Source organism: Scyliorhinus canicula, chromosome 1 (assembly GCF_902713615.1).
Source record: "Scyliorhinus canicula chromosome 1, sScyCan1.1, whole genome shotgun sequence".
In the NCBI taxonomy this organism is placed as follows: domain Eukaryota; kingdom Metazoa; phylum Chordata; class Chondrichthyes; order Carcharhiniformes; family Scyliorhinidae; genus Scyliorhinus; species Scyliorhinus canicula.
In genome coordinates, this window is record NC_052146.1 from 238,454,218 (window position 1) to 238,477,706 (window position 23,489).

The 23,489-nt window shown below is 47.0% G+C and overlaps 1 protein-coding gene across 15 annotated transcripts in view; it reads right to left on the reverse strand.

Moving 5' to 3' along the window:
• The window catches only part of LOC119972713 (echinoderm microtubule-associated protein-like 6), a 528,500-nt gene that overhangs the window by 166,624 nt on the left and 338,387 nt on the right, over positions 1 to 23,489 (reverse strand). For all 15 annotated transcript variants that reach the window (XR_005462144.1, XR_005462143.1, XR_005462146.1 and 12 more), the window contains 2 exons: positions 15,731 to 15,907; positions 10,820 to 11,021 (listed from right to left, as the gene is read on the reverse strand). Coding sequence is in view for 11 of the 15 variants with exons in the window: in XM_038809940.1 (XP_038665868.1) it covers positions 10,820 to 11,021; positions 15,731 to 15,907 (379 nt within the window). In the remaining 4 variants the exon portion in view is untranslated. The remainder of the gene's footprint in view (positions 1 to 10,819; positions 11,022 to 15,730; positions 15,908 to 23,489) is intronic.

The following is a 23,489-nucleotide window of genomic DNA, read 5'->3' on the forward strand; positions in this document are numbered from 1 at the left end:
ATTACTCACTTCCTGACCATCGCAATATTCGCCCAGTAGTAATTAATGAAATTCGGAAGAGCCAGCACCTTCTTAACCCACGAGGTTTTACCCGCCCAAACAAATCCCGAGATCACTGCATTCACTTTGGCATAAAAATTGGGAGGCTCTGACAAATATCAAAAACCTTGGGAGGACGTCCCCTGGACTATCCCCTGCCAGACCCTCAACATTCTCAAAGTCAACGCCAACAGCTCTATGGCCAAGGCAAACAACAGAGGGGAAAGTGGACATCCCTGCCTCGTCCCCCGGTGTAACCTGAAGTAATCTGATCTCATCTGATTCGTCCGCAAACTCGCCCCCACCGGTGCCTAGTATAGCAACTGGACCCAGTCCACAAATCCCTGCCCAAACCCACCCCCAGGACCTCCCATATGTATTCCCACTCCACCCGATCAAAGGCTCTTCTCTGCGTCCATGGCCACCACCATCTCAACCTCGCGCTCCTCTGGAGGCATCATAATTACATGAAGCAAGCTCCTAACATTGGTCGCCAGGTGCCGTCACTTAACGAACCCCGTGTGTTCCTCCCCTATTACCCCTGGGACGCAGTCATCGATCCTAATGGCCAGGATCTTCACCAGTAGTTTGGCATCCACATTTAACAGATAGGTAAGTTTTACGGGTCCTTATTCCACTTTAAAATGAGGGTGATCGACACCTGCGACAATGTCGGGGGAAGCACTCCCAACGTCTTTGCTTCATTGAAGACCCTAACCAACTGCGGTCCCAACACCCCCGAGAACGTCTTATAAAATTCCACCGGGTACCTGTCTGGTCCTGGGGCCTTACCAGATTGGATCACCTCCAACCCCTCTACTACTTCAACAAGCCCAATTGGGGCACCCTTTTCCTCCACCAACTCCTCAGCAACCTTCGGGAACTCCAACCCTCCCAGAAACTCCCTAAACACCCCATTCACCCCCGCCGGGTCCAAGACCGTAATCTCACCTCTGCCCTTCACTTTCCCAATCACTCTCGCTGCCTCCTGCTTCCTCAACCGATGCGCTAACAACCTGCTCGCTTTCTCCCCATACTCAAATACCGCCCCTCTCATCCTTCTCAACTACCCGACCACATTCCCCGTGGTTAACAGCCCGAGTTCCATTTGCAACCTCTGACGTTCCTTTAACAGCCCTTCCTCCGGGGTCTCTGCATATCTCCTGCCCACCTGCAGGATTTCTTCCAGTAGCCTTTCTATCTTTACCTGCTCCCCCTTCTCCCTATGTGCCGGAATAAAAATTAAATCCCTGCTGACCACTGCCTTCAGTGCCTCCCAAACCGTTCCTGCCGACACCACCCACGTATCATTAATCTCTATGTACCCCCAGATGGCCTTCCTCAACCGCACACACACCTCTTCCCCTGCTAACAGTCCCACATCCAGCCTCCATTGCGGGCGCTAGGCCCTCAGTTTGCTCACTCATAAATCCACCCAGTGGTCCGACACCACTATTGCCGAATACTCGACATCTACCACCCTTACCTACAACGTCTCATCCAACACAAAGAAATCTATTTGGGAGTACACCTTGTGCACATGGGAGTAAAACGAGAATTCTTTCACCCTCGGCCTCCCGAATCTCCACGGATCCACCCCCCCCCCCCCCCCCCCCCCCCCCCCCCCCCATGTGCTCCGTGAACCCCTTAGCTGTAGCAGACTCCCTCCCCGACCTCGAGCTTAACCGGTCCAGTCTCGGATCCAGGACCATGTTAAAGTCCTCCCCCATAATCAGCCGATGAGAGTCCAGGTCAGGAATCCTCACCAGTACCTGCCTCATGAATTCAACATTGTCCCAGTTCGGGGCATAGATGTTTACCAACACCACCCTCCAGTTTCCCACTTACCATAACATATCTTCCCCCAGAGTCACGCACTATATTTCCCACATCGAACACCACCCGCTTATTGACCAAAATCGCCACCCCCTTCGTTTTAAAGTCCAATCCAGAATGAAATACTTGCCCAACTCATCCCTTTTTTTTACATAGAACAGTACAGCACAGAACAGGCCCTTCGGCCCTCGATGTTGTGCCGAGCCATGATCACCCTACTCAAACCCACGTATCCACCCTATACCCGTAACCCAACAACCCCCCCTTAACCTTACTTTTTAGGACACTACGGGCAATTTAGCATGGCCAATCCACCTAACCTGCACATCTTTGGACTGTGGGAGGAAACCGGAGCACCCGGAGGAAACCCACGCACACACGGGGAGGACGTGCAGACTCCCCACAGACAGTGACCCAGCCGGGAATCGAACCTGGGACCCTGGAGCTGTGAAGCATTTATGCTAACCACCATGCTACCGTGCTGCCCTTCTTCAGCCTAATCTGGCCCCTCACCTTCAGGTGCGTCTCTTGTAGCATGGCCCATTCAGACCTTGCATGTTCCATGTGGCCTGCTTAGTTTTGGGGAACCCTGCCCCCCCCCCCCCCCCCCCCCCCTTGGGTGCCCACCGTCATCGAACCTCCGCCCCTTACACTTTAAAAGCCCTACCCGTCAGCAGTATTTCCCCTCAACCCCCACCCCCAAATCCCCCAGCAACAACCCCTGCCCCCATCCCCCCACTGACCTTCTACTCACCCCATATTGCGCTTCTGTGAACTAGCCCGCCCAGCTAGCCTGGAAGCCCCCGCCCATGGCGCCTAGCATCCTACCCCCCACTGATTCTCCTCCCCCCAACCCCTCCCCAAGCCCAATCAAAGAAACCAACCTCCATCCCTTAAAGAACAAAGAGCAAACCTGAAGCCAAAAATGAAAGAAATGGCCCCAAACACAAGTTAACAGCAGCATCACAGCATCTCCACCACAGTTCAAAGTTCACCTTCTCCTGCCAGTAAATTGTCTTTAACAAATTCTACAGCCTCCTCCGCTGAACCAAAGTACAATTCCCGGCCTTTGTAGGTCACCCACAGACGTGCAGAGTACCGTAGCAGAAACTTCATCCCCTTCTTGTAGAGGGCTGCCTTGACCTTGTTAAAGCTCACTCTCCTCTTGGCCAACTCTGCACCCAGGTCACGTTCACATTTCACTGACCTCCTAGGTACAGGGCCTCATCTGCCTGGTCCACCTCATAATTTGCTCATTGTCCAGGAACCGGTGCAACTACACTACCATCGCCCTTGGTGGCTCATTCCTTTGGGACTTCCTCATTAGCGCCCTGTGCGCTCGATCCACCTCCAAAAGCCATGCAAACACACACTCTCCTATCAGCTTCTCAAGCATCCCCCCCACATACGTACCACGTCAGCTCCTTCACTCCCCTCCAGCAGACCCACGATCCTTATGTTCTGCCTGTGTGACTGGTTCTCCAGGTCTTCAACCTACTCCTAGAGCTGCCTCTGCTGGTCCGCCTCAGCATCATCTCCACTGCCATTGAGGCAAACAGTTCCTCGTGTTCCTCCGCCACCTCCTCTGTCTTCTGGACCGCCTGACCCTGGGCCGCCAGCTTCGTTTCCATGTGGTCAACCACCCCCTTAATCAAATCCATCGCCCGGCCAGGTCTTCCAGACTCTCCTTCCGTTGTTGGGTGAACCTCTTGTTCAAGAAGCTCACCAGCTGATCTGTCGACCACTGAGCTGGCAGGGCCGCTGCCTGCCCCTCCGTCATCTCCACGTGCGTCACAGGTGCCGCACCAGCTCCGACCGACTGATTCCCTCTTTTGCGAGCGCTTCTGGCCCTTAGCTCCATACACCAGAGGGTCAATCTCTTCCAATCACTCTCCTGCACGTTTTTTCAACTTCACATCCACCTGTTAACCAGGGAAAAGGTCCAAAAAAAAAAGCCACAAGCGGGAGCCACCAAATGTGCAACCACTCACTCCATGGTCGCCACCAGAAGTCACAAAGCACAGTTTCTAGCAGAAATCACTGAGTAAGGGACTTCCGGTGACGACATTATTGGTTTTTGGTTCTTTTTACCTGGTTTCCAGGGGTAATTGGTGGAAAGACACATCCCATTCAAGAGTATTTAGTGCGGAGATGCCAAAAGGCGCGAGAAATAATATTATTATGGAAGGTGGAAGCAGTAGTCTGTCAGAGGAGCCAAGCAAGGTGCGAAGCACAGGAGGCACTCAGATGGTGGGCATGTTCATTGGGTGGAGCCACACCCATCATGGACAAGCTGGCAGATGTAAGAGTGGTGTGCAGTTTGACATGGTGTACCCGACGAGGCTGAGGGTTACGTACAAGGCCAAAGATCATTTTTTTGAGACGGCGGAGGAAGCAGAGGCATTTATCAAGGCTAATGGACTTAGGCCAAACTGAAGGGGTTTGCATGGAACTTGGTTGGTGGTGGAGATGGGTCTGTATGGGGATGTTGCAGTAGTAACTGTGAATGTATTTATATGTTTGTTTCCCTTGTTTGTGGGGGGGGGGGGGGGTCTTTTCCTTTGTTTTAGTGGTTTGTACTAAGGGGTGCTGGAAGTTTGGAGGGAGTGTTTGGATGGGACGAGGGTGAAGGGATGTTGGGCTGCTTTGGATGGTGGAATGGGTCTGACTTTTGTCTTGGATGGGTTATTTGGGTATGGTGTGCTCTGGCCAGGTGCTAAATTGTTAGTTGTGTGAGATTGGCTAGTGAATGGGAGTGAGGAGAGGGGCTACGGCTTGTGGGACCTGTGTAGGAAGGTATCATTGAGCCTAGAAGGTGTGAATGGTGGGAGGAGGGGTTGGAGGAGAGAGGTAGCAGTTTGAGAGGGAGTGGCTGGAGGCTTTCTGGGATGGGGGCGGGTGAGAAAACTTCTGATGGTAACCAAGGGTAAGAAGTTGGCCCATTTGTGGGGAGAGGAGGCAGCCATCTTGGGCGGGCTCTGGTTTCAGGAGTATGGTGGATGGAGGGGATTGAGCCCTTGTGGTGGGAATGGCTGATTTTAATGGGAGGGGGGTGATAGTCCCCCGATTCGATTGGTTACATGGAATGTGCAGGGTTGGGGGGCATAATAATAATAATAATAATAATAATAATAGCTAATTGTCACAAGTAGACTTCAATGAAGTTACTGTGAAAAGCCCCAAGTCGCCACATTCCGGCACCTGATCGGGGAGACCGGTACGGGAAATGAACCGCGCTGTTGGCATTGTAAGCCAGCTATTAAGCCCAATGTGTTAAACCTGCCCCTGATTCCAGTAGTTTTCTCTCATTTGAAAAGTTTGAGGGCCGATGTGGTGCTTTTGCAGGAGACCCACCTGCGGGTAAGAGACCATGTCAAGCTCCATAAGAGCTGGGTTAGCCAGGTGTTCCACATGGGCTTTAATAGCAGGGCCCAGGGCATAGCAATACTTAATAATAAAAGTGTTTGGTTCCAGATGGAGAAGGTGGTAGCGGACCAGTTGGCAGGTACATCTTGGTTACAGGGACATTGGTGGATACATTGGTGGTTTTCGTTAGCGTATATGCGACAAATTGTGATGATATTCATGAAGAGGATGCTGGCTGCAATCTATGGTATGGATATGCATCAGTTGATAATGGGGGGGAAGATCTGACCTGCACTTTAAGCCCCTAGTTAGATTGGTCTGAGCCAAAGTCAAAGATACTGACAGTGTTCATGAAAGAGATGGGTGGAGCGGATCCATGATGGTTTTTACACCCTGTGGGCAGGGAGTACTGCTTTTTCTCACCGGTGCATAATGTGTATCCACACATAGACCTCTTTGTGATGGGGAGAGCTTGCTGCCAGGGGTGAGGAATGCAGAATATTTTGCGGTAGTGATATCAGATCATACTCCGCACCTGGTGGATGTGGTTTTGGAGATGAGGTCGGCCCAGTGGCGGGCATGGAGTTTGGATGTGGGGCTGTGAGCGGATTTGGGATTTTGTGTAAAGATGGCTCAAGAGATTGATGAATGGGGAAGAAGGGCCTGTTCTGTGCTGTACTGTTCAACAAGAATGGGGAAGTGTTGCCCTCGGAACAGTGGGAGACCCTGAAGGCAGTGTTGCAAGGGGAGATAGTTCGCACAAGGAACAGAAGACGAGTTAGGAGCAATTGGTTGACAAGATCCTGGAGATGGTATTCAAGTGGCCCGACACCAGAGTCTGGCTTGTAGAAAGAAGTTGCAGATGCAATTTGATCTGCTATCCACTAAGAAGGCGGTGCGGCAGTTGCGCCGCTCCGGGGGTTAGTGTATGAGTATGGGGAGAAGGCCAGGAGACTTTTGGCTGCTCAGTTGAGGTGACAGATGGCCTCCCGGGAGATTGTATGGATTCAGGACTCGGGTGGTAGGTTAGTGTCGGTGCCGGATAAGGTTAATCAGGCATTTGAGGCGTTCTGGAAAGCTCTTTATAGGTTGGAGCCTCTGGAGGGGGATTGAGGGTTTGGGTGTCCTATGGTTGAGGAGGAGGATCAGGAAGAGATGGACGTGCCGCTGGGGGTGGTGGAGGTCAGAATGGTAATTGTGCGAATGCAGATGGGTAAAGCGTCGAGGCCGGATGGATTCCCAGTGGAGTTGTATAAAAATTTTAGTGTATCCAATTGATTTTTTTCCAATTAAGAGGCAATTTAGCATGGCCCACTGTCCGTGTGGAGTTTGCACGTTCTCCCCGTGTCTGAGGGGTTTCACCCCCACAACCCAAAGATGTGCAGGTTAGGTGGATTGGCAATGCTAAATTGCCCCTTAATTGGAAAAAATAATTGGCTACCCTAAATTTTAAAAAAAATTAAAAAAATTTAGCATGGCCAATCCACCTATCCTGCACATCTTTGGGTTGTGGGGTGAAACCCACGCAAACACGGGGCGAATGTGCAAACTCCACACGGACAGTGACCCAGAGCCGGGATCGAACCTGGGACCTCGGCGCCGTGAAGCAACAGGGCTAACCCACTGCGCCACCGTGCTGCCCCAATTCTGCATAGTTAAGCCTGAGAATACCAACTTGGCGGTACTCCTTGCGCCAGCAGGACACAGTCCCGATTCGCCGCTGGAGGGAGCACTTTGTTTCTGAAACAGAGACATCCACCAAATATTTTTTGTTCAAAAAAAGAGTAGCAATTTCTTACTTTTCACTCTAGCAGGATTTCTTGCTGTTGGCTCTGCAGCATGTTTCCCTTTGTGCAAGGACCAGACTGAAATGGGCTCCCTTTCACTTAAATTCTGCAGGTTTTCCCCTTTTCCCCCCATTGTACTCTGTGGGTTTTCTTTCAAAATGTTAGCACAGCTACTTTTTTCCATTTTTGCTGACCATCTTACTGTGTCACTCAGCTTTTTGCAATTTTATGCAGTGGTGCTCACCCATCTTAGAGTCATAGAGGTCTACAGCACAGAAAAGGCCCTTTGGACCATCGCGTCTTCACCAGTCAAAAACAACCACCTAAGTATGCTAATCCCATTTTCCTCATCTAAATACTTCTTAAATGTTATGAGGGTCTCTGCCTCCACCATCCTTTTAGGCAGTGAGTTCCAGACTCCCACCATCCTCTGGGGGGAAAAGTTCTTCCTTACATCCCCTCTAAACCTCCAGCCCCTCACTTTAAATCTATGCCCCTGGTCATTGATCCCTCCACCAAGGGGAAACATTTCTTCCTGTCTACTCTTATCTATGCCCTTCATATTTTTATACATCTCAATCAGTCTCCTCTGCTCCAAGGAAAACAGCTCCTGTCCATCCAATCTCTCTTCATAGCTAAAATTCTCCCATGTGGGACCTTATCAAAAGCCTTGCTGGAGTTCAAGTAATCTACGTCAAATGCATTGTTCTCATCCACACACCTGGTCATCGCTTCGAAAAATTCAATCAAGTTGATCAGACATGACTTCCTCATAACAAAACCATGCTAACTATTCGTGATTAATCCCTGCCTCTCCAAATGCACATTAATTCTGTCTCTCAGAATTGATTTCAATCGTTTCCCCACCACTGAGGTTAGATTAAGATTAAGATTAAATTGCTTATTGTCACGAGTAGACTTCAATGAAGTTACTGTGAAAAGCCCCTAGTCGCCACATTCCGGCGCCTGTCCGGGGAGGCTGGTACGGGAATCGAACCGTGCTGCTGGCCTGCTTGGTCTGCTTTAAAAGCCAGCGACTTAGCCCAGTGAGCTAAACCAGCCCCTAGATAGACAGGTCTTTAGTTTCCTGGTTTATCCCTTCTTCCCTTCTTGAATAATGGTACCACACTGGCTATCCTCTAATCCTCCAGCACGTATCCTGTGGCCAGAAATAACTTGAAAATTATTGCCAGCACCCTGATGCTCGTCTCATTTAATAGCTTGGGATACATTTCATTTGGCCCTGGAGACTTGACTACTTTTAAGCCTGCCAAACCACTCGGAACCTCCTCTCTGTCTATGCTCATTTCTTTAATTTCAACACAGTCCTTCTCTCTGATTTCTATATCAACACCATCCCTCTCACTAGTGAACACCAACGCAAGTATTAATTTGGAACTCGACCTTCATCCTCCGCCTCTGCACACAAATTACCACTGAGATCCTTAATTGGCCCTACTCTTTCCCGAGCTATCCTTTTACCCTTAAACAATTTAGAAATGTCCTTTATTTTACCTACCTGAATCCTTTCATGTCCCCTTTTTACTCTTCTAATTTCCTTTTTAAGTTCCCTCTTGCACTTTGTATACACCCTTAGGACTTCTGCTGTTTTGAGCCCTCAATATATCTGCCATAAGCCTCCCTATTTTTATTCAATACTGTATATCCCTTGATAGTCAGGGTTCACTGGATTTGTTGGCCCCACCCTTTTTGTTTCTTGGAATATGTTGGCCCTGCACTCTCCCTATTTCCTTCTTGAATGTTCTGGCACAGATTTATCTAAAAGTGTCTGTTCCCAGTCCACTCTGGTCAAATCATATCTGATCTTATTAAAATCAGCCTCCCCCCAGTTTAGAACTTTGATTGTCTTTACTTGTCTTATCTTTACTGAGCATCACTCGGGTGTCTCTCAAGTTTTTTTTGTAGTATTGTTTACCCATCTCATGATCTGAACAGTTTTCTTGCTCTGCATCACTTAGCGGTCTTGCAATATCTCTCTAGTCCGGTTTCAGTATTTCATAAATTAGGACACGGTCGTAGGTTCATGTATTTAGTTGCCATCTTTCATATCATCACAGATCATCATGTTGGATTATGGTATTATCGCGAATGTGATATTTTGTAGAAGATCCTACTGCTGCCAACCATGTTGTACTATTGCTGACAACATTGATCACCCACCGCTGCTATACATGATGTAATATAGTGCATGGTAATGTCTCAATGATGAGCTCTTGAAACTTGTATGTTTAAACATGAACCCTTTATTGGCCGTTTAATGTCTCGCATGGTGGTGATGCCATGCAGGTAGGCAGCTTTGAGAGTTTCCCTCGACTGTTCTCTCTGAGCCTGTTACCATGTGACTCTATTCATAATACCATGGTCGGTGTTATTCTTCAGTTCACATTAACCCTTACTCTGTTGGGAACCTTTACATTGCAATGGCATACAGGCACATAACCCAACACCCTTTATTGAAAGAATAAATAAAGTGTACAGGGATCTGGTGAGACCATACCTGGAATACTGTATACAGATTTAGTCTCCATATTTATGGAAATATATACTTGCATTGGAGTCAGTACAGCAAAGGTTCAGTGGACAGGACTCTTGGATGAGAGGGTTGTCCGATGATGAGAGACTGAGTAAATTGGCTCTCTGTTGTCTGGAGTTCAGAAGGAAGAGAGGTGATCTAATTGAAACAAAGGAACTTGACAGAGTAGATACCGAGAGGTTGGGGAATGTAGAACATGGGCACAATTTCAGGATAAGGGGGCTGGCCATGTAGGACTGAGATGAGGAGAAATTTCTTCTCATAGGGTTGTGAATCTTTGGTATTGTCTATCCCAGAGGGTTATGGATGCTCCATCACTGAATATATTTAAGGCTGAATGAACAAACTTTCGGTCTCTCAGGGAATCGAAGGGTATCTATCGCAGGTAGGCAGGAAAGTGGAGTTGAGGCAGAAGATCATCCATGATTATATTGAATGGTGGAACAAGCTTGACAGGCCATTTGGTCTACTTATTTCTTATGTCCTTCATTATAAATAAGCAACAAAAATGGAACATTTATCTAATGTAACATCTATTTTCTACAATCAAGTTTCTGTGGCATGGCACATATCATATGAAGATTAAGTGTAGTTTTCAGCTCAAGCAGAGTTGGAGGGCAGATCGATAATTGAACCAAAGTGAGGCAGGTTAAGATGAGACATGTGGGAATGAGAAGTAGTAGAGGAAAAGAGGACAGAAGGGCCAGAGAAAAGTATGAAAAGGAGGCAGAGAGACTGGCGGTGATGAGGTTCAAATTCAGTTCCTCTTCGCCCATCAAAATATTTTAAAAAGCAACAAAACTTATCTTTAAAGACTACTGGTTAGGATTTTCAATGTCTGGAGAAATAGGACTGGCATGTGCTATGCATGTTTTATCCTTTCCTCTTTGAAAGTTGCAATGTAGGCTTCTACAATAGGCATGGAATCTCAATTTGCCCAAGTAAATAACCTCCTATCTGGAATGTTGGCCCAACAAATAAACTTATTGAAAGTTGGAATGGTTCAAATAAATAAGCACACACAACTGAGCATTATTCTTGATTAAAATAGGTCTGAAACCAAATTATTGGAAAAGGAAGAGTGCGGTTTGGTGACAGTGGCAATGTATTGCTGGTGGCATGTCTTAGATAACTGTAAAATAAAAATTTCTTACAAAGATCAAAATAATTAAGGTTTTTAAAACAGCAGTAAAATGGATGAGAAAAGGCTCAAGAATTTAATAGATTTTCTGTCTACCTCCATCCTCATCGGTGTCGGTGTCAGACTCTTCACTGTCCATGGACTTGTTGTCCCGGTTTCCATCAGTTTCCAAATTCCAGATCATCAAAGCAGTGTCAGCACCACCCACTGTAAGCAATAAGCTATCATCCTGTGCCCACCTCACGTTAGTCACATGTGCACTGTGGCCCACATATTTTTTAAACTTTGCATATTGGCCCTGGAAAACAAGTTAGTCACACTTTCAGTTAGGACTTTGGCTATCATAGTTTTGTATACCTCATATTAGTAAATCTTTATAATACAGAAGTATGGATTTTATACCACAATTAACTTAATTTTAACATTTTACTTTTTGTTGATAATTTTGATAGCTTTTTTGGATTACGCAACCATAATTTTTATTGCTTTTAAAAATAGATTCTGAATTTTTCAGTATGTTCTTGCAATGTGTGCAGGACATCAATCAAGCAATGTGAAGTTGACATGCCTTTGATGTTTCCAAACTGTTTGGAGTCAATGTTGTTCTGCATTGTCTCCATTGGTCATTTTGTTATAAAGTGTTCTGAAACCTTGGAGAAATAATCAATTAGAGCGATTGGGTGCGACTGGCGGGTGACAATTTCAGAGTAGGAATGACATATACACCCTTTCCCATTGTGCTGGGACAGTCAGTTGCGTGTGTAATGCATTGATTATGTCAGTCTAAAGTTCTGCAGGTTCACAAGAGAATTAGTCTGGCAGCCATGTTATCAGGGCCACCTGGTTTATGAGATTCAACTGTCCTACCTTTCTCAATAGACCTCTCCATGGATCAACCTGGTGGAAGAGATGGTAGAAATACTGACAGTAAAGAGGGATTCGGTAATTGTAAATCATCTCCAACAGATGCAAAGTGGGAACATATTTGGGCCAGAACTTTACTGAGGGAAAGCTGACAATGGGGAAAAAATGAAGTGGGAGCAGGATTGTGGAGGCACCAGACTGCAGGCTAGAACCTAGGGAAAAGGTTCCTGGCAGTAAGAAGACAGGTCTAGAGGCGATTTGGGAGGGGATGGTGCTCCAAAGTGTTTGGTGATTTTTCTGGGGTGAAATTCAAACGTGATCTGAAAAGGCCATGGCCAGGATTCCAGTAAGAACAGTGGAAGGGGCAGGGGGTGGGTGTCCTGACGTTTAGAATTCCATTAAAATCAGGCACAGCCGGCACTGAGGAGCTGAAGGATTTCTTTCTGGGTTTGAGAGAACCCCTGCTGCTCCAGGCCTATTATTCTAACAGGTATAATTTTGAAAGACTCACCATGGCCTCTACTGGCCAGTCTGGGCCACCCACTATGGTTGTGCGTCAGGATGCACAGTGCAGGATTTTTCCTGACTTTGTTAATATTATATTGTTGTAGCAATGATGCAGGCAGGCTGCAAACTTTGAATAATACATAAGCCTCCACTCGAGTATAGAACTGTATAATTTTACAGCATGGAAAGAGATAATTCAGACAAATGTCACGGACATGATTTTCAATGTCCCCACAACTTGTTGCACGGCAGCAGAAGCGGTCTGCCATTAGCCGCCACTGTCATAGGACCATAAGACTTAGGAGCAGAATTAGGCCACTCGGCCCATCGAGTCTGCTCTGATATCCAATCATGGCTGATATTTTTCTCATCCCCATTCTCCTGCCTTCTCTCCATAACCCCTGATCCCCAGCAGGGTTTCCCGTTCTATGCACACCCCATCACTGCGAATCCCGTGGCAGGGTTCGGCATTGGTGGGGCTGGAAGATCAGTGTGTGGATCAGGAGTCAATGGAGACATTGCTGGTGAAAGTTTTTTAGTGCTCTTATGTCATGCTATATGGCGCCCTGGTCTCCCAAGCGCGGCCATTGTGTACCGGGCGCTGGGTGAATCCAGCGTCTGAATATTTAAATGAGTTATCAAGCTCATTTATATATTCAGGACTGGACTTCCTGACTACAGGAGTGTGGTGACATAAATTACTCTGTACACTAGGACTTCCAAAGTTGACATGGGAAGACTTTACTGTCAAACACTCACTGCCGTAGTTTGTAGAAGACCGAGGTGGCGCAGCTGATCCAGGATTGGATCTCATCAGTTGCGGCCTTTTGAGAGAGGTGGCTGCCAAAGTATGGGAAGTGCTCAACATATTCCAGAATCTCTCCTTCAACATATATGGGAGGTGGAATATTTGACTTACAAGGTCTGGGTTGATACACAAGTTTTGTTTTTGTACCATTCAAGGACACGCTGAGTCTCTTGCATGCAGAATTGAGGAGATCGAGAGTAACTTGTAAATCTGGTGCAGCGCGGGCAATGACACGGCAGTCATCCACAAACTATAATTAAATACATCCATTGTGGTCAGGTTAGTTTTGGCAGCGAAGTGACTGAGGTTAGAGAGTTTTCCATCTAGGTCGTATTTAATACTTACACCAGAGGGCAGTTGGTCTTTGTTGAAGTGAATGGCAACCGTCATAGAGACTGTAAACAGTATGGGGGCTATCACGTAATCTTGCTAGACATCGGTCCAATTTTTAAGGAGACTGGTTCAGATTTCTCACGTTAGATAGGTTTTATACCTTGATTTTGTTTTTATTTTAATGATTGTCTATAACTATGTCATGAATTATGATTATTTGTTTTATTTGTCTCGTCATCACAATTCAGCACCGGGCACCATGATGATTTTCAATAAACCAATTATCTATCTCACTAAGGACTCAGCTTAAATAGAACACAATAGAGATTTTTGTTAATTAAAAGTAAATGAATCTGTCTGTAAATTTAGTGTTATTCTGCTGTCATTATATTTGCTTTTGTGTGAATTTGTTTTTTTTTGTTTAGGATAAATATGATCTAACAGCATGGTACTTTCCTGAAGATGACTGAGCTGCAAGGCACGAGGCCTATGTGCATAAAGTTGATAAAAGTACAACATTTTTAAATTTTCAATTCTGAAACATTGTAATTCATTCACTTTGTTTCAGAGGGGTCAAAGAACGACCTACAGAAATGTTATAATGGTGTTAGTTGCATGGAGAATATCGAGAGCAAAGCCAAATTATAACAGGACCCCTTCCTAAGTAATGCTCATTTTCATCTTAATTGTGAAAACATTTCTGTCTCTTTAATTCTGGATCTTCCAATGATTATGAACACGGTGTTCTTTCAACTTGCTTCAAAAACATTGGAATGCTCTAATTGAATTTTCCAAGCAAAAAATAAATGTGAAGCCATCCCTGTATTTTTTTTTTAAATGTAAATTTCTGCCTTAAATTATCTTCCCTGCAAGCTTCTCTCTTAATGAAATGAAAAAAAATGAAAATCGCTTATTGTCACGAGTAGGCTTCAATGAAGTTACTGTGAAAAGCCCCTAGTCGCCACATTCCGGCGCCTGTCCAGGGAGGCTGGTACAGGAATCGAACCGTGCTGCTGGCCTGCTTGGTCTGCTTTAAAAGCCAGCGATTTAGCCCAGTGAGTTAAACCAGCCCCTTAATTCAACTATTACTCCACATTTTAATTTCTAACTGGCCTTCATTTCTTCAATAGAGACTATATTAAGAAACACAAAATTTAGAGTCTCAAAATTAAAACACAAAATGCTGCAGATAAACAGAAGGTCTGAAGGAGAAAAGATAAGTTAAGATTTGGGGCACAGTTTTTCATTGGATTTCTCCTTGTAGGCATATGCACAAGCTGATGCTGAATCCATGCCATCTTTTTGAAGCCCAAACTCTGTTTCATGTAAGACTGACTCTGGATGAGTGGATTCCATACAAACCTCCACTTTGCTATTCCAGTTTTCATGGATCCGGTTTCTAGGACATTTTCAATGTTTTGTCCTATACTTCTTGACCAAAATAGGAAATTTATGGGTACGATTTAATTAAATGGGAACTAAGTCCAATAGTGAGCGTGTTTAGCCGCGTGTTTCCAGGCGCCCACAACGTCGGGAAACACGAGACTATAAAATTTGTCTTGCATTTGATAAGAGGCCTCAACGGGGAATGCATGGCCGAGACCGCACATAGCCCTGTTTTCTACACTGAGGAGCTCCACTTTCCGGAACTCCTCAGTGTGGTGACCCCAAACCCCAACGCACTATGGGAGGGTCCCCAGCCCCCTCCCCAACACCTGCACGGGGCACCCCTTGCCCGATCGCACCCACACAAAAAATGCTAGCTTGGTACCTTGGTAGTGTCAACTTGGCACCCTGCCAGATCTCGCAAGGCATTGCAAGCCGTGTAGATTCCGGGAGAGAGGTCTCTCGGCTTTTATCGGCCATGCTGCGCCAAGCTGCTTTTCGAGTGCAATATGGCCATTACATTACGCCCTATATCTTTAGTTCATGTAGCATTTGAAAATAGCAAGAATTAGATAGAAGGATTGAATACCAGGGTTCAGCGCCTGATTACAAAATGGCAGCCTTTGGTACAGTGGTCTGGAAATTGAAGACTTTAAATTGATTTTCTACCCATAATTTAACTAGATGGAAAACAATGGTCTGTGGGCTTGTGATTTTCTGACCAGAACTCCCTGGAATGAAAATAGTACAGTTTGCACAAAGGGCAGGTGAGCGACACTTCTGAATTCCAGCCCACAGTGTGAAGATCAATTTTTATCCCTATGCTTTTCAGTATGTTCAACTTCCCAGTAATTCCATGCCAATTTTTAGGCCACATCAAATGCCCAAACTAATTACCTGCACGACATGACAAGTGAATACATTTGCAAAATACCCATAACAATGAAGTATCAAAAGTTTCAAAATTTAATCAGGTTAGCATGTTGATGGTACACATGCAAAATGTACAATTTAATACATTTATCATGGGTGAATTTAACGGTGATTTGAAAAACTGTACATAGTGTCATTTTCATATTACAAAATACTACCTGTACGAATCAAATTACCTTTACTGGATATGAAAAGAGCTTCATAAAGCCAAAGTCATCTCCTGTGACTATGAGTTTTTTGTCTTTGGTCAGACAAGCTGCATTGACATCTGTGATATAACTGTGTGTAGGCCAGATTCCTTCACATGTTGGTCCTAAAACACATGTCCAAGTAGCCCAGTCTATCTTCTCTATCTGCATAAAAATGAAACAGATAAACTGGAATGGAAATAATAAACAGAACAATTAATCTCAACATATCTAGCGTTCATTAGCAGAGGGATTGAATTTAAGAGCCGTGAGGTGATGATGCAGCTGTACAAAACCTTGGTCAGGCCACATTTGGAGTACTGTGTGCAGTTCTGGTCACCTCATTTTAGGAAGGATGTGGAAGCTTTGGAAAAGGTGCAAAGGAGATTTACCAGGATGTTGCCTGGAATGGAGAGTAGGTCATACGAGGAAAGATTGAGGGTGCTAGGCCTTTTCTCATTAGAACGGAGAAGGATGAGGGGCGACTTGATAGAGGTTTATAAGATGATCAGGGGAATAGATAGAGTAGACAGTCAGAGACTTTTTCCCCGGGTGGAACACACCATTACAAGGGGACATAAATTTAAGATAAATGGTGGAAGATATAGAGGGGATGTCAGAGGTAGGTTCTTTACCCAGAGAGTAGTGGGGGCATGGAATGCACTGCCTGTGGTAGTAGTTGAGTCGGAAAATTTATGGACCTTCAAGCGGCTATTGGATAGGTACTTGGATTAGGGTAGAATAAGGGAGTGTAGGTTAACTTCTTAAGGGCAGCACGGTAGCATTGTGGATAGCACAATTGCTTCACAGCTCCAGGGTCCCAAGTTCGATTTCGACTTGGGTCACTGTCTGTGTGGAGTCTGCACATCCTCCCCGTGACTGCGTGGGTTTCCTCCGGGTACTCCGGTTTCCTCCCACAGTCCAAAGATGTGCAGGTTGGGTGGATTGGCCATGACAAATTGTCCAAAATTCTATGATTAACCTAGGACAAAAGTTCGGCGCAACATCGTGGGCCGAAGGGCCTGTTCTGTGCTGTATTTCTCTATCTATCTATATCCACATTTTGCAAAAATAAAGAGAATGTCGGGACAGAAATTATGTTCTCCCAATAGAGATTGATAGCTCTTAGAGTAAAACTTTGCTGTTGAGCGTACTAAAGTAATTCAGTGGCTTCTCACGATATTGCACAAGAATGTTCGTCTGTGGGCAAAGTGCTAGTGGCTCGACACTAAGGGAGAAATTGGATAAAACCCAAAAAAGGCGCAGGGCACATGGAGTGCAATTAACCCATATCTGTTCAGACAACATAGTAAATTTCTGCAGCCTGGTTGTGATAGTCACCACTGATGTATATATTAGGTGATTTGTGGTAAGGCCCTGTACTACAGGTACGGGGGTAGCTCCCTGCCTGCTGGCTCCGCCCAGTGGGCCGAGTATAAATATGTGTGCTTCCCCGTGTAGCAGCCACTTCGCCAGCTGCTGTAGGAGGCCACACATCTTAGTGTATTAAAGCCTCGATTGCATTCAACTCTCGTCTTTGTGTAATTGATCGTGCATCACTGGTACTTTACATGTTTCCTATTCAGTCAGCGCTAGCCGTTCTGTTCATTGGCTGCAAGCATCAACAGAAAGCCTGATATTTCAAGAGGCTGGACTTAAAGGCAACTTGTGCCTCCTAAGGGGCAGAGGCACTGTAGTTGCATGAGGTGGTGGGAGTCATTTGAAAACTAAATCTGTGATCTTAAACTTTGAGCAATGACTGCACATAAAAGAAGGTGTGCACCAAGATTTTCAGACAATGCACCAGATGTCTTGGTTTAAGAAGTAGGAAGGCAAGAAGATGTTCTGTATCTGTGGGGGGCAGATGATTAGGATGCTGGGGGAGAAGTGGTGGCAGAGGTCAATACCAGGAACGTTGCACCAAGGAACCGGATGTAGCGCAGGAAGGAATTTATCTATTTTGCACAAGTTGTCAAGATGAACGAGTCCATCTTTAAATGGCATATTCTATCAACTGCACCACTAGCCTCATTCACTGTTCAATTCACAACACCCCCAAATCAACCTATTAACAATCTCGACCAATTAATACCCAATCCTTCAATTCATGTTTTCACCCAATCTCAACACTCGGTGCTGTTATAAGCTTTGCACTCAACCAACCGCTCTCACACACAAGCAGTTATTTAACTATGGCAGCTACATCATCTAACTAGCCTGGATAGGCTCTCACTAACAGAATTCCCTCTTTCTTGCAGAAAGCGGCGACATCAATCAACATCCAGGAGCAAAGAACTGAAGGACCAGATCATCAGCATGTTTTAACTCCTGTGGAAGTGACGGTCATCATGGGAAGGAGGCATCGCTGGGCCATGGCCACTTGAGGTGCTGAAGCAATTGATTATAAGTGTGATGTATTATAGGTATTTGGTGTGGTAAGGGCTAAAAACCTGGGTAACAGTGTGTTTGATTGCTGCAATCATGTTTTAAAAGAAATCCTAGTTTGAAAGGCAAGTATATTTTGGGAGCCAGGAGTACAATTAAACTATTTTTAGGAAAATTGTAAAGCAATAACTCTTATTTATATAGTGTAGTTAATGTAACAAAGTGTCCCAAGGTGTTTCGCAGGAGTGTTACAAAGTAAAAAGTGACAGTTGACCAAAAGGTTGGTCCTACCCGGCGCGGGATCGGAGAATCCTGCGCGTAGAGTCGACAGAGGGATATAGACGGGTTAAATCAGTGGGCGAAAGCTTGGCAGCTGGAATATAATGCAGGAAAAGTTGAAGTTAGACACTTTGGTAGGGAGAATAAAGGAGCTGAGTGTTAGTGAATTGGAGGGAGACAGCAGAAAGGTGCAGCACAGGGGAGATTTGGGGGTCGTGCATAAATCCCAAAAACCTTTGGTCCCCTTATCGAAAGGAAAATACTCTGGGCTCATGATGGAGGGGAGGACCTCTTGTCAGAAAGCATTGGAGGGCATCCCAGAGAGACTCATCCTCTCATCACTCTACATCCACATGTCCCACCTTGCGACGGCTTGGCCCTGGAGGTAGGACTCTGATCTCTAACTCAGCCCACGCTCGGATTTTGGTACCCAGTCCAGGTTGACATTCCAAGCGTGGCGCCGGGAGACTCCTGCCTGGATGGAGGTGCTGTCCCATCGAATGAACTATCGGACCGTTGCCCTTGTTTTTTTAAATATAAATTTAGAGCACCCAATTCATATTTTTCAATTAAGGGGCAATTTGGCGCGGCCAATCCACCTACCCTGCACATGTTCATAGAATTTATAGTGCAGAAGGAGGCCATTCGGCCCATCGAGTCTGCACCAGCTCTTGGAAAGAGCAGCGTACCCAAGGTTAACATCTCCACCCTATCCCCATAACCCCACCCAACACTAAGGGCAATTTATCATGGCCAATCCACCTAACCTGCACATCTTTGGACTGTGGGAGGAAACCGGAGCACCCGGAGGTGACCCGCGCACACGCGGGGAGGATGTGCGGACTCCGCACAGACGGTGACCCAAGCCGGAATCGAACCTGGGACCCTGGAGCTGTGAAGCCATTGTGCTATCCACAATGCTACCGTGCTGCCCTCTTTGGGTTTGTGGGGACGAGGCCCGCGCAGACACCGGGGGGGGGGGGGTGCGGACTCCACACGGGCCCAGGGCCGGAATCGAGCCTGGGACCTCGGCGCCGTGAGGCATCAGCGCTAACACACTGCGCCACCGTACTGACCCCACCGTTGCCCTTGTTAAAGAGGCCTTGGCGCTGTTTACATAAAACATACAGTGCAGAAGGAGGCCATTCGGCCTATCGAGTCCCCACCGACCCACTTAAGCCCTCACTTCCCCCCTATCCCCTTAACCCAACAACCCCTCCGAACCTTTTTGGTCACTCAGGGCAATTTATCACGGCCTAACCTGCATGTCTTTGGACTGTGGGAGGAAACCGGAGCACCCGGAGGAAACCCACGTAGACACTGGGGAGCGCGTGCGGACTCTGCACAGACAGTGGCCCAAGCTGGGAATCGAACCTGGGACCCTGGCGCTGTGAAGCCACAGTGCTATCCACAATGCTACCGTGCTGCCCCATCGGACCATTGTCCTCGTTAAAGAGGCCTTGGCACTTTTCTGGGACGTGCGAGGAAGTCACCTCACGTCCTGACCGATATTCCCCACCACCCACCTCCCCTCCCCCTGACTCACGCCGCCACGCCAGATTTTTGATCGAGCCGTGCGTAGTGTGGTGGGATATTTTGCTGCGTGCCTGTGGGTCGGCTGCCCTGGGCCCTGACGGTAATATCGACCGCGCCTCAGGAGCGATTCGCCGGCCGCCCTCGGGACGTCCCTCGGGCCCAGGAGACGCCCGGCACGGGGACAAGACCCTCGCTCCGTAACGTGGGGCCCGGCGGACGCCGGTGAGGGTGTTGGCTGTCTGAGTCTCAGGAGCCTTGAATCGAGGCCTCAGGGCAGAAGGACAGGAGAGGATGTCTAAGAGGGGGCCTGTAACTGTGGCTCCCAGGCCTGGAAGGCATCCTCGCAGGAAGACGTTCAGTTTGTGGTGAGTGGTTTGGCAAACATGCCAAAAGAATGAAGTAGACTCGGTCCCGTTCTGATTACAGACTGCCGTAAATAAACTCAGGGCCTATCCCAACGTTAAAACTCGGCTGCATCCAAACAATTAAAGTTCACTTCCCCTCTCTGCATCACTTAAAAATAAAATAAATTCAGAGCACCCAATTCTTTTTTTTTCCCAATTTAGGATGGCCAATCCGCCTCACCCCTGCATCTCTTTTTGGGGTTGCGTGGGTGGGGGGGGGGGGGGGCGAGACACGGGGAGAATGTGCAAACTCCACACGGATCCGAGTCCGCGGTGCTAACCACTGCGACACCGTGCCGCCATTTTCCTCTCGGCGCCATGTTCTTTTCTTTGATGCCTTCTCCCCCCCCCCCCCCACACCCACCCTCCTGAAGGTGACATTGGATCACCAGGCACCCTCCATTACGCACACACCTCCCGTTGAGTGCTTGTTTGTTTTGTAAAGAACTGCTGATCAGGAGGGGGTGTTAGGGAGGGGAGTTCCCAGGATTCTGACCCCCAGCCACAGTGAAGGACGGCCGATATATTTCCGAGTCGGAATGGCGAGCGGCTCGGAGGGGGGGGAACTTGCAGGCGGTGGTGTTCCCCGTGCGCCTGCTGCTGCCCTCGTCCTTCTGGACCAGGGGTGGGCAAACTACGGCCCGCGGGCCGCATGCGGCCCACCAAGGTCAAGTCATTAAAAAAAAAAAATTTTTTTTTTTTTTAAAAAGAATTTTTTTTAAATTTTTTTTATAAGGTTAATGGGGGGAGGGCTGTTGGGTTACTGGTATAGGGTGGATACGTTGACTTGAGTAGGGTGATCATTGCTTGGCACAACATCGAGGGCCGAAGGGCCTGTTCTGTGCTGTACTGTTCTATGTTCTATCTCAAAGGGTTGTGGGACTGGAGGAGGCCACAGAGATAGGAAAACCTTGGAGGGATTTGACAAAAGAATGAAAATTTTAAAATCAAGGTGTTACTTAGTCATGAACCAATACAGGTCAGCAAGAACAGGGCAATGGATTTACAGGACTGGGTGTGAATAAGGGCACAGACATCAGAGATTTGGAATCCTCAAGTTTATGGCATATAAAAATGGGAGGTTAGGAGTTTAACGTTGCAATAGTCAGATTTAGTCGTTTTTTTTATTGTCACAAGTAGGCTTACATTAACTCTGCAATGAAGTTACTGTGAAAATCCCGTAGTCACTACACTCCGGCGCCTGTTCGGGTACATTGAGGGAGAATTCAGAATGTCTAATTCATCTAACAGCATATCTTTCAGGACTTGTGGGAGGAAAGTGGAGCACTCGGAAGAAACCCACACAGACACAGGGAGAACGTGCTGACCCCGCGCAGACAGTGCCCCAAGCTGGGAATCAAACCTGGACCTTGGTGTTGTGAAGCAACAGTGCTACTGTGCCGCTCCTCAAGAAAGGCATTGATGAGGGTTTTAGCAGCAAATGAGTTGAAGTAAAGGAGGAGTTGGATGATATTACATAGATGGAAATGGATGTTCTTAATAATGACACGAATATATGGTCGAAAGCTCGTCTTGAGGACAAATATCACACAAAGATTGCAAATGGTCTCATTCAGCCTCAGGCATTGCCGGCAACGGAACTTGTACAAGGCACCAAAAGCAATGGACTTGGTCTTCCCAATATTTAATGAGAGGAAATTCCTGATCATCCGTTGCTGGCTTTTGGACAAGCAATCTGATAAAGTGGAGACAGTGGAGTTGTTGAGAGATGTGGTAAACTTGGTTATGTCAGTGTACATGTGAAAACTTGTGTTTTCAAATAAGGTCACTGAGGGACTATATGCAGATGAGAAAATCCATGTAAAGTACCAAAATGGTATAGTGCTCACCTCTGCAGGAAATGTACGGGTGCATCTCAGGCATAATTTTTGAGAGTTTAAATTCTACATGATGCCTAAAATACAGATGTTAGAGAGTCAATTTTCTTCCCCTCAGCCTTTTAACCTTCAGCACCTGCCCCAATGAATATGCAGCTCCCCTTCAAGGGATGCAAGCTGGTTTCAGGAAATGCAGGCTAGTTTTAATTGGTGTTAGCCTATACGGACCTTTATTATTCAGGATGATGGTACTTTCTTGTCTTCGTCCCACATTCTGGTATGAAGTGCAAGCTGCAGATGGTGTTACATCTTGCCATTCATGCATACACCTTTCTCTCACTCTAACCCTTCCTTTTGAGAAGTTCTGCTTTCAGAGACCCAAGACCTGTCACCTGGACAGCCAGGGGTATAACTATAAAGGCATAGCTTTATAGCTATAAAGGACACAGAGGGAGGTGGGCCAGTCCCAGAGGGACTAGGGTGAAGGTGTGGCCTTGTGTAGGGTGTTCTTTCCAAGGGTCGGTGCAGACTCTTTTTTTTAATATAATTTTTATTGGAATTTTTTACAGAAAATATAAAACATAACGACAAACAATGAAATGTAACAAAATAACCCATAATAACTGTAGCACCCCCAGACCGTATCGACGCATGTATCCCATCCCCCACCCCCCCAACACCAATGAACAACAAAAGAACTTAAAAATAAATTTAAATTAAATAAACAAACATAGTCATCGTCCGCCCCCCCTCACCTTTTCCCTCCCCCCTCACCTTTTCCCTCCCCCCTCACCTTTTCCCTCCCCCCTCACCTTTTCCCTCCCCCCTCACCTTTTCCCTCCCCCTCACCTTTTCCCTCCCCCCTCACCTTTTCCCTCCCCCCTCACCTTTTCCCTCCCCCTCACCTTTTCCCTCCCCCCCTCACCTTTTCCCTCCCCCCTCACCTTTTCCCTCCCCCCTCACCTTTTCCCTCCCCCCTCACCTTTTCCCTCCCCCCTCACCTTTTCCCTCCCCCCCCTCACCTTTTCCCTCCCCCCCCTCACCTTTTCCCTCCCCCTCCTCACCTTTTCCCTCCCCCCCTCACCTTTTCCCTCCCCCCCCTCACCTTTTCCCCTCCCCCTCCTCACCTTTTCCCTCCCCCTTCCCCCCGGGTTGCAGCTGCTACTGTCCCTGTACCCTATCGTTGAGCCAGAAAGTCGAGAAAAGGTTGCCACCGCCTAAAGAACCCTTGTACCGACCCTCTCAGGGCGAATTTGACCTTCTCTAGCTTAATGAAACCCGCCATGTCATTGATCCAGGTCTCCA